General features: G+C 49.8%; 1 protein-coding gene across 2 annotated transcripts in view; it reads left to right on the forward strand.

Annotated features, from left to right (window-relative positions):
• Positions 1-4,466, forward strand: part of efnb3b (ephrin-B3b) — a 38,903-nt gene extending 34,437 nt beyond the window's left edge. For both annotated transcript variants that reach the window (XM_066722431.1, XM_066722432.1), the window contains one exon: positions 2,060-4,466. In XM_066722431.1, coding sequence (XP_066578528.1) covers positions 2,060-2,508 — 449 coding nt within the window. In that variant the 3' untranslated portion in view covers positions 2,509-4,466. The remainder of the gene's footprint in view (positions 1-2,059) is intronic.
• Positions 4,467-11,925: the final 7,459 nt, after the last annotated feature.

Below are 11,925 nucleotides of genomic sequence, written 5' to 3' on the forward strand. Positions count from 1 at the left end.
ATGTTCCGCTTTCTGGAAAATTTGGCGGATGAACGAATTTGGCGGATTAGTGAGAGAACACGCCTCATGCATGCATGTAATCTGTTAAGAGGGGGAGATAATGTGTACATCATGTTATCAGAACCTAGAGGGGCCATGTTAATTGACGATTCGGTTGTTGGTGCTGCCGATGGGGGGTTTACATGTGTGCGTGAGTTTTTTATCTTTTCAGTCGGAGGTTATTATGTTACTTGTTGGGTGTTTTTTGTACACTTGAGTGTGTGCCATTGTGATTACTGTTTGGTTTATAGTAAACACTTTAGTTTGGAGTTGTATCATGTTTTTATCTGACTGTATTTAACCTCTCCATTCACTGAAGTATTGTTAACACAGCCGTCACGTTATATTGCTGCTATTGTCTGTGATTACCGAGAGATTTAATTAAAAGTTATTATTTTATCGTATGCAAGAGTGAACTTTCGATGACTAGTAAATACGAGTTCTGAGGTTCAGACCTCTTTTGCGGAGGGCAGTTAACGAATTGATGAATTAACAAGACTTTTTTTTAATGGGAATTAATTAGTTCTTGGCAATTTTTGGGAGAATTGCGAATTTGGCGGATAAACAAGTCTTTTTTAAAATGGGAATGAATTCGTTCTTGGCGATTTTTGGCGGAATTGCGAATTTGGCAGATAAACAAGTTTTTTAAGGGAAATTAATTAGTTCTTGGCGATTTTAGGTGGAATTGTGAATTTGGCATATAAACAAGTCTTTTTTTTAATGGGAATTAATTCTTTCTTGGCGATTGTTGGCGGAATTGCGGAACTTGGCTGGTAACTGAGAGAGGACTGGAGCCAGTGCTGTGGGGACTACAATATAGTATTGTATTGTGTAGTCTAGTGTAGTTTGGGCTCCTGTCTGTCCTAGTTTGGCCACTCGGGGCCTGTTCTTCAGTCCTCCCAGCGCAGGCAGACACGGTGGCAGTGGAGTGGTTCGCCATGTGTGTGTTAGAGACGGGGAGGGGGCTGTAGATTTGAATTGATGATGTTCTGTATTGTTCTGCCGTCCCAGGCGACTGGCTATATTGAGATATAGGGATGCAGAGAGAGAGGTAGAGGGAGAGGGAGAGAGAGAAAAAGATGTTGGGTTTAATTAGGAATCCAGGGAGGGGAGGGGAGGGAGGTGATTTATGTGTCCTGAATAGCAAGAGAGGAAGAGAGAGGGAGGGAGGGAGGCGGAGAAGAGAGGAGAGGTAGGAGAGGGGGAGCAGGGGTGGAGGAGTGGGGGAGGTAAAGGAGTGAGGGAGGGAGAGGGGGAAGGTGGAGAGGGACTGCAGAGGAGGGGGAGAGAAAGTTTGAGTGGAGTGAGGAAGCCCAGAGAGAGAGAGAGAGAGAGAGAGAGAGAGAGAGAGAGAGAGAGACATGAGTTTCCAGTACAAATCTTGTTTCTACTGTCTCTCCCTGTGTCTCCCTCTGTTTTTCTGTCTCCCTCTGTGACTCTTTCTTTCTCTCTCCCTCTGTCTCTCCCTCAGTGTCTCCCCCTGTTATTCTGTCTCCCTTTGCATCTCTTTCTGTCCCTCAGTGTCTCCCTCAATGTCTCCCTCTGTTTCTCTCTGTCTCCCTCTCTCTCTCTCTCTATTTGTCTCCCTCTGTCTGTCTCTGATTCTCCCTCTGTATCTCTGTTTCTCTGTATAAGTGTCTCCCTCTTTGACTCTCTCTGTTTCTCGATCTTCCCTCTGTGTCTTCATCCGTGTCTCCCTCTGTTATTCTGTCTCCCTTTGTATCTCTCTGTCCCTCATTGTCTCCCTTCATGTCTCCCTCTCTTTTTCTGTCTCTCTCTCTGTCCCTCCGTGTCTCCCTCCGTTTCTCTTTCTCTCACTCTCTCTCCATTTCTTTGTGTCTCTGTTTCTCCCTTGGTGTTTCTCTGTGTGTCTCTGTGTCTCACTGTTTTTCTCTGTCACTATCATCTCCCTCTCTCTCTCTCTCTTTCTCTTAATTGAATTTAATTCCATAAAGCTTTATTAGCATGACTAATTGACATCAGGATTGCAATAGCATGACAGACGTGCTCTCTCTCTCAGGCAACAGCACCCATCCCAGCGGAGGACGGGGCGCCGGCAGCGGCGGTGGGGAGGGGGCCGGCGGCGAGAACGGGCCCCTCCCACCCTCTAACATCCCCATCATCGCGGGGGCGGCGGGGGGCTCGGCCTTCCTGCTCCTCATCGCCACTGTGATCGGCGTGGTGTGCTACCGCCGGCGGCAGGCCAAGCACTCCGACAGCCACCACCCCCCGCTGTCCCTGTCCACCCTGACCAGCCCCAAGCGCGGCGGCCTGGCGGGGCTGGGGGGTGGCGGCGGCGGGGGCAACAACAACGGCTCGGAGCCCAGTGACATCATCATCCCCCTGCGGACTTCGGACAGCGCCTTCTGCCCGCACTACGAGAAGGTGAGCGGCGACTACGGACACCCTGTGTACATCGTGCAGGAAATGCCCCCCCAGAGTCCCGCCAACATCTACTACAAAGTATGAGGACCGGCCCTCGGGGGTCCGAGTCCTGCCGCCCTCCCCCAACTGCACCGGCTCTCTCACCCCGCCGCCCCCCACGCCAGGCGAGAAAACGAACAGAGACCACTTTATTTTTCTGGTCCCTCCCCACCCGCTCTCCGTCTCAATCCCCTCATATTCTCAGTGTTGTAGGAGCTGTGTAACAAAATCACTATGGACACGACTGTTATAGAGTGCGTGTGCGTGTGCGTGTGCGTGGGATACGGAGAAGGAATGACACGAAGAGGAAGAGAAGAGGAAAGACCGTATTATTATTTTAATTATTGTATTCTCTTTGTTTTCATTTGTCTTTTTTGTTCTGTTTTTTCCGTTGTCGTTTATTTTTTTTACGGAGAATTGTGATGCACAGTCCAGTAGTTTGTATATATGGGCAAATATATTTGTTTGGCTCAGATCTGGGGGTTTTGTTCTTTTTGTTCTTTTCTCCCTCCTTCCTTCTCCTCCACCTCCTTCCTCCTTTTCCCCCTCTTCCTACCTCTCTCTTTCTCCTCCCCGATCTCCTCCCATATAATCACCCTCTTCCTTTTCCCCTCCTTCTCTTCCCTCACCCTCCCTCAGCCCTCCCTCCTCTCCCTCCATTCCAATTTCTCTCCTCCCTCTCCCTCACTCATGTTTATTTCTGTTTTTTAGAACACATTTCACTTTTAAATGTGATTGAATCTGTCCTGTGTGGGACAGGAAGACTGTCTGCCATCCCTTCCTCCCTCCATCTCAGCTCCTCCCTCCACCTCTATCTCTCTCGTCTCCTTCCTCCCTGTATATTGCTTTTGCAGAACCTGTAGGTTAGGAGTTAAGAGTATTAAAACCTGGTTTCTAATCAGGGTTTCGTTTAATATATATATATCTATTTCTTGTGTGGTGCTACTGAATATAAACAGACATTTTCACACTGAGACACACACACACAACCAGACTGCAGACAGACAGACACACACTCATGTATACACACGTGTCACAGATAGACACACGCACACGCACACACAGCCATGCTCACAATGACACACACAATTGTCCAGGAGGAGCCTGAGGAGGAGGAAGAAGGGAAATCAAGGATGAGGACAACAAAAAGAAAAAAGAAGAGGAGAGGGATTTGACTGCTCCTTTTCCAAACGGGATTATGTTTTTCTCTGCGGGATTTTCGGGAGTAAAGGACTCTTGACAGGAGCTCTTGGATGGACAAGGGGATCTCTGGGTAATCTCAGAATGGATCTGGGCGCGGTCGGCAGGAGCGCGTGATTTTGGACACACTGACTCTTGCTCTCTGCTTGTGGGACATTTTATGGATGTCTTTTGGTGTCCAGACCTACACAACCCAGACACACAAAGACACGCGGACGCACAGATACACACACACACCTGTAGATGCACACGGACACACACACACACACACTGTCACTGTCTCTCTGTGACATACACATTCTCTCTCCCTCACACACACACACTGTGTTTGTTCTGCCCGTATCTTGCATCCAAGCACCAACAAGAGACTGTGGGGGGTGGAAATGCAGCCTTGTTTAAAAAGTAAGACAAAAACGAGAGAAAAACAAAGAAGAAAAATGTACATTGTGGATTTATTGTTATTTTTTTGGGTTGTTCTCCCCGTTCATCTCCGTGTTTATTTTATTTCAATTTCTTATTCTCCATACCAGATGTGTTTCCGTTACTGATGGCTGGGTTGGGGGATTCAAAATGCGTTTACTATTTATTATTGTTATTATTCTTATTAAATCAATTCAGTGTTAGGAGAACTTGCCGTGCTTCTTTAGGGAGGCAGTGTGTCCAGGGGTCAGAGGTCATGGGGTGCGAGAGTGGGTGGCAGGACGACTGCACACACACACACACAGACATACAGACACACACACACACATATACACAAACAGATGCACTCAGAAAGACCTCGGACACACTGACATTCCCTCCTCCTTCCAGTAGAACTAATGTGTCACAAACACAATCAACACACAACAGCACAAGGGGCAAACTCTGATTGAGACCTGGATCTTTCCTATATCGATACACACAGTTTCAGTAACTGAACAGAAACCACGACACGTCTGCTTTTGTCCGTCCTGAGTTTCTTATTGGCTCGTTGAGGGTCCGGGACCGACGTCAGCCTTGCGCTACACACAGTGAGTGATGTGGTGTGTTGCATTGTGGGATTGTACTGTGTGTGTACTGTGTGTGAGGACTACACTCACCACAGACTGTGGACAAGGATTGGTAGTGTAAAGCACCATTAAACTCATATCTGATTATAGTTGTACAGTATCTTGCCCCCACCCCCCCACCCCTGCAGTGTGTGGACTGTGTGAGATCAGGTGTCTGTTGTCTCGCTGTACCCCCCCCCCCCCCGATAAACAATACAAGCCTGATTGGAGAACGATACACATTTGTTGACTTTATATATTAAAAAAGAAATGCCAAACAACAAAACTCTTCAGCACTCCGATTGCATCATTTGTGTATGTACTCTGTGTGTGTGTGTGTGTGTGTGCGCTGATACGCACGGTCTAGTGTCGGTGCACATCCGTATCAACACAACGGACACCCCTCAGCGCCCGACCTCTGACCTTTGACCCAACCGGACCCACTTCCTGGCCCTAATTAATCAATTAGTCTTTAGTAATTAAATTGAGTTGAATTAGTGGAACACAAACACACACACACACACACAGAGGCACAGACTCACAGACAGACACACACTCTCTCCCTTTCTCTCTCTCCGAGTTTCTTTTTGCACCTCTATTCCCCTTTCAGCGGTGTCGGGGGTTGCTAGGCAACGGTAACAATGACCTCACCGTCGGCTCAGCTGTGATGATGAGTGTGAAACACACCTCCCTCCGACACCTCTCTCTCTCTCTCTCAGTCTCTTTGCCCCTGTCTCTCCATCTTCCCGTCTCTCTCTCCATTTCTCTCCCTCTGTCCTGCTCCCTCTCTCTCTCTTCCCCCTCTTTTTTATGTCCTTCCCTCTCTCCTATTGCCCTCTTTCTGTCTTTCAGTCTCTCCCTCCCTCTCCCTCTCCCTCTCCCTCTCTCTCTCTCACTCATTACACACCGTCTGGCATCTCATGTCGCCACGGCAACACTCAGCATCTCGACCCTCACGGGGGGGCCAGCGGTGATTCTGGGGCGTTGGGGGGGGCAGGAGTGTGCCATGGCACCTCTCTCTCTCTCTCCAGTCGGGCCCATTTTATTTATGTGTCCTAGTCGACCGAGGAAAGAGAAGAAGAGGAGAGAGAGAGAGAGAGAGACTGGTAAGAAGAGAGCGAGGGCAGGAGAGGGAGCTGGGGGAGAGTGTGCCAACACACAGAGGGCTTTCTCTGTGTTAATTAAAGCTGATTAACTCGTTAACATTTCCAGTGACATTCTCAAAGCCTGTGACACTGCTCTCAATACAGACATGAGAGACACTGAGACACACTGACAGACACTGAGACACAATGAGACACACAGAGAGACAAGGAGACACAATTGGAAACGCAGAGACACACAGAGAGACACAAATAGCCAGAAAGATATTGAGACACACGGAGAGACAAGGAGACAAACTGAGCCAAACAGAAAGACAAGGAGACACACAGAGACACACAGAGACTCACTGCCAGACACCCTCCTCTCAAATTCAAATTCTAAGCAAGCTTTATTGGCATGACATGTTTACATGTGTTGCCAAAGCCTCTCTCTCTCCTCTCTCTATCTCTCTCTCTCTTCTCCCTCTCTCATTTATCCTCCAGGTGGGATGTTCCTCCCTCGCTCCAATCAAAGGCATGATTAATCCTCTCCCTGATGCTTACACCTACCTCTCTATCACTCCATCTCTCTCCCTCTGGTGCTCTCTCTCTCTCTGTCTACAAGCAAATGTTTGTTTTATTTCTTGTATTTTTGTAGAATAAAGTTTGTTATAAAAATGATGTCTGTCTCTGTCTGTCTCACTGTCTTCTGACTCTGTCTGTTTCTCTCTCTCTCAATTCAGTTCAAAACAAGTTTTATTGGCACGACATCTTTATACAAGTGTTGCCAAAGCAAGTATGATACAGGCGACACATAACAACAACAAGGAAATATATATTATAGATAATTAAGTACATAAAAATAAAATATATAGATAAATTAAACCATTCAACAAATTAATTAATTACAAAATAATTAATAATATGTCTCTCTTGTTTCTCGCGCTCTGTCTTTCTCTCTCTCTCTCTCTCTCCCTCTCTCTCCCTGTGTCTCTGTCTTTCTCTGTCTCCCAGTCACTGCTTTACACAGATAGTGGTGGAGGGCATGTATGTGAACCTGTGTGTGTGTAACTGTTTGTGTGCATTGAGGCACGGGCAAAACTGCAGATTGTAGCTGAGTAAGAGAGAGAGAGATAGGGGTGGAAGAGAGAGAGAGGTGTATGGAGGGGAGGGGAGGACGAGTGGGGCGCCTGGTGGGGGGGGGGGTAGTGGTTGGACACGCATGGCTCTCTCTCCAAAGAAAAAGTGGCAGCTGCTGTGTGTGCAGAAAATACAGACTAAAGAGTGAAAGAAAGAGAAATAGAGGCAGAAAGAGAGAGAGGGGGGGGGCCGGGGTGATTGTGAGAGGGTCCGAAAAGAAAGTGTCCATCATCCATTGTTGGCTGCCGGGGGGGGGGCCCTTTCAAACACCACCTGTTAGAAGACAAAACAGACGCGTCTGCGCGGACGGGACGCGTGACAAAGGGGGGGGTGAAGAAAGGAGAGATTTTTTAAAAAGTGTTCTTCTCAACAGCTGGGAAGCCCCCCCGAGCTCACAGCACTGGGATTTATTATCATATCGAATAAACGGATCGAAAGAGGGATTTTTTGATTTTTCTGCCGCCAAACTCGATTCCGTTAATCTCTCTCTTTTTAACTCTCGTTTTTGTTCCTCCCTGCACCTCTCCCTTTGTCTCTCACTCCCTCTTGCCACCCCACGCTGTCTCTTTCTCTCTCTCTTTCTGCCTCCCTGCATCTGTTTTTAACTTTCTCCTTCCCTCTCCTCTCTCTTGCTCTCTCTCTCTCTCTCTCTCTCTCTCTCTCTCTCTCTCCCTCTCTCTCTCTCTCTCTCTCTCTCTCTCATGCCCCGTTGTTATGCAGAGGTACCGAGGCTCGGCACACATTTTCTCTTTGTTGTTTGTCTGACAGCTCTTGTGTGAAAAGGAAAGGATCGGCCACCCCCCCCCCTCGCTCGCACATTCCTGGCGGCCCCCCAGGGGTCAGGGGTCACCACCAGCACAATGCGCCAGGGGAGGGGAGGGGAGGGGAATGTATTAACAACACCCTTTACAACGACAGCGTCGGTGAGGTGGGGGGTGGGAGGAGAGAGAGAGAAAGAGAGAGACTTTTTGGCCTTGTTTTGCTCTGCCTACCTCTGAGAAAAGAAGTTGTCAGATTGTTGGCGAATAACAAACACACAAACTGAACACAAACCTGTTGATTGTGGCACCTTATCATGATCTGTGCCGCACAACACTGTTCTCTACTGTGATTTATTATTCCACCACACTTTTTAACAATAAACTGCACTCTGCCAACTTACTGCAGTATCTGTAGTGTCCTGTACCACACGAACTAACGTCAATTATTATATCTGTTTGGAGAGAGAAAACTGCCTGAGATTGAAAGGTCCGGCAGTGAAAGGTGGATCAATCCGCTGGGGGGTGATGTGGTGTCTGTAATTATGAATATAGATCCTCTGTGTGTAAATGAGATGGACCGGAGCGGGCCTGGAGGTTCTGGACGGATTCCTCCACGTTTCAGGCCATCCCTGACAGGTGAATCTGGTCTCGGTGCTTCAAATTCACCGTCATGTGGTTTTTAAAGTCGGGGAAGCTCGCATTTATGGTTTCTGAGCACAGCCTGGGGGTTCTGGACACCACGGCCCGATCCAGCCCGCAGGCACGTCCACACACGGCGCCGGGTCCACTGCTCATGAACCGACTGACCCCGCCGGGTTCGTCCGCCCACATTAATGCATGATGAGGAAAGCAACCGTGTTAATCAAACATAGGAATTGTGATATTAATAGCAGCTAATGGGGACAGGGTGGGCGGAGGGAATACAGCGGCTCTGGACCGGAGCCAAGTGGGCACCCGGCCCGGCACCAGCTGTATGGGCCTCCGGTGTGGAGATATAATTAATGCAATTAGTGTAGAGTGCCAAGAAACCCTCCCCCCCACACACACAAACACTCACCTCACAGCCCACTCCTCCGGGCGCCGGGGTCTGATGGCACCGACTGGTACAGTATGAACTGACTCGAGCACCCAGGCACTGTGGACCAGTCCGGTCCGGTCCAGTCCAGTCAGAGACTCTGCTGCAGTCCAGTCCAGTTCAGTCAGTGACTCTGCAGCAGTCCAGTCCATTCTAGTTCAGTCCAGTCAGTGACTCTGCAGCAGTCCAGTCCATTCTAGTTCAGTCCAGTCAGTGACTCTGCAGCAGTCCAGTCCAGTCCAGTCCAGTCTGAGACTCTCCACCAGTCCAGTCCAGTCCAGTCCGAGACTCTGCAGCAGTCCAGTCTAGTCCAGTCCAGTCAGAGACTCTGCAGCAGTCCAGTCCATTCCAGTTCAGTCCAGTCAGTGACTCTGCAGCAGTCCAGTCCAGTCCAGTCCAGTCTGAGACTCTCCACCAGTCCAGTCCAGTCCAGTCCGAGACTCTGCAGCAGTCCAGTCTAGTCCAGTCCAGTCAGAGACTCTGCAGCAGTCCAGTCCATTCCAGTTTAGTCCAGTCAGTGACTCTGCAGCAGTCCAGTCCAGTCCAGTCCAGTCAGAGACTCTCCACCAGTCCAGTCCAGTCCAGTCCAGTCCAGTCCAGTCAGTGACTCTGCAACAGTCCAGTCCAGTCCAGTCCAGTCAATGACTCTGCAGTCCAGTCCAGTCAGTGACTCTGCAGAAGTCCAGTCCAGTTCAGTCCAGTCAGAGACTCTCCACCAATCCAGTCCAGTTAAGTCCAGTCAGTGACTCTGCAGCAGTCCAGTCCAGTCAGTGACTCTGCAGCAGTCCAGTCCAGTCCAGTCTAGTCAGTGTCTCTGCAATAGTCCAGTCCAGTCCAGTCATTGACTCTGCAGTCCAGTCCAGTCCAGTCCAGTCAATGACTCTCTTGCTGATCTGTGTTTTCCCCTCTCTCTCTCTCTCTCTCTCTCTCTCTCTCCTGGGTCCGGTGTGTGAGGGACGTGTTCATTTCTGGCCCCTGATATCCGTCCCGCCGCCGGTCCCCCCCCGACTCCCCGCACAGCTCGGCCGTTTCATTAGCGCACAGATGAATTATTTACGACGGACCCCGGGCTGGAGATAATTATAATCGCGAGGATAATTGTGTTTGTTTTACTGTACTGAGCCGTCGACACCCCGGTCTGAGGGGCGCGTCACAGCGCTGCATTATTCAGGGCGTCTCGGATTGCTCTGTGAAGGTGATTTTGATTAACTTTTTTTGTCCTTTTACTTCAAAACCGTGGTCAGATTAAGCGGGCGGCCGGGAGGCGTCGCTTTCCAAGAGTCTTTTCTCTTATGTCTAGTGGAGATTAAAAAATGTTCTCTTTCTGCTTCTTTCTCTGTCTCTTTTCTGTCCTTCGTTTGTTCCTTTGGGGTTAAAAAGCAAGCCCCCCGGCGGTGTGATGGACAACATGTGTTTCTCATATTGTCGGAGAGGGCGAAGGAGGTAAAGGTCAAAGTGGCAGAGGTCGGAGGTCAGAAAGTGTGTAGTTGATGAAACTCCCCTTTCTCCTGCCTGCATTTCTGGTGTGTGTATATGGGTGTCTCTCTGTCTCTCTGTCTCCCTGTCTCCCATGTCTCTCTGTCTCTCTGTCTCCCATGTCTCTCTCTCTGTCTGTCTCTCTGTCTCTGTGTCTCCTGTGTCTCTCTGTCTCTGTATCTCCCATTTTCTCTCTCTCTCTCTCTCTTTCTGTCTCTGTGTCTCCCATTTCTCTCTGTCTCCCATATCTCTCTGTCTCTCTATCCCTCTGTCCACACTCCTGTCTCATCCTGCACAGCGCCCCCTCTTGCCAACTGTCATTGTGTTTCTGAATCATGCAGAAATAATGACATAAATATTGTGTGTAAGCGTGCAGCCCCGCCCCCGGGCCCTGCGTGTGTGTTTGGCGGTGGTGCGTGAGGGTGGGTCAGGCCTGGGTGGTCAGGGAGGGCAGGGCACTGGGGGCCGTGTTTATTGACACACTATCACACACACAATAACACAAACACTGCTGCTGAGGCGCAGGAGACCAGACGGACGGCCCACACGGTTCCTAGGTTGTCCTGGTTTGTCTACCAGCAGGCGGGCAGTTGGCGTGTTCGCATGGCAGTGGTGACAACAGGGGGTACGGAAGCCCTCACGTGTTTGTGTGTGTGTGTCGCGTGGGCAGACACACGCCAGCCTGACAGGGTGCAGTGGAGCGGAGGGTTGGTTGTCTAGGAAGTCTTCTGTCCCGACTCAAAAGGCTGACCCCCGGACCCCCCGCCCACGACACGTCAGGAAGACAGGACCGTGTGCCCAACACACGCCGACAAAACAACACCGAATGCCAGCCCCCTGTCTCGCCCACGCGTGTGTGTGTGTGTGTTAGCTTGTGTGTGTCTCCAAGTTCGGCCTGTAGGAGTGGAGGGCAGCGAAGGGTCAGCGCGAGGAGGGGACGTGTGTTGCTTGTTTAAGAGAGCAGAGTGCATACTGGGATTGCGTGGGCGTGAGAATCCTGGGCCGAAGACGTGTGCCCGGGCAGCGAGCTATGGAGATAGAGAGAGAGAGAAAGAGAGAGGGAGACCAGTTTAAACCAGAGCCTGCGCGTGTACCGCAAAATAAACAAGACACAGCAAATAAATGACTCGAAACGAATTAAATAAACAAACAAACAAACAAATAAATAAATAAATGACATTTTCTCCCGCTGTTTCCCCTCCGCCGGTTCCGTCAAACAAACAAACGGACAAATTAATGAGTGAAAGGAAATGTGGGAGCTGGGAGGGCGGAAAAGAGAGGGAAGAAAGAAAAGAGAGAGAGAGACTTGATGCAGCTAGTTGGAAAAAATTAATTTTTCACTCCGTCACCCACGAGAGACGGCCGCTGACGGGGAGTAATGCAGGCGGGGGGGACGGGGGTGCTGCAGGGCTGCGCTGCCTCCTGTCCTCCTGTCCCCATCCGTCCTTCTGTTCTTTCATTTTTGGTTTGGTCCCCCCGGTAACTGTCGCAAGTTTTATTGAGAACACAGGGGTCTTGAGACACACTCACCTAGAGCCGCAAACACACACAGGGACCGGGAGGGGGACACACACACACACAGACACACACACACAGACACACACAGACACACACAGGGGCATAGAGACGGAAGACACATAGAAATTCCACAGAAAACGCACAGACACACAGACACACAGACACACACACACAGACACACA

The sequence above is a fragment of the Amia ocellicauda genome, chromosome 14 (genome assembly GCF_036373705.1).
Source record: "Amia ocellicauda isolate fAmiCal2 chromosome 14, fAmiCal2.hap1, whole genome shotgun sequence".
Taxonomy (NCBI): Eukaryota; Metazoa; Chordata; class Actinopteri; order Amiiformes; family Amiidae; genus Amia; species Amia ocellicauda.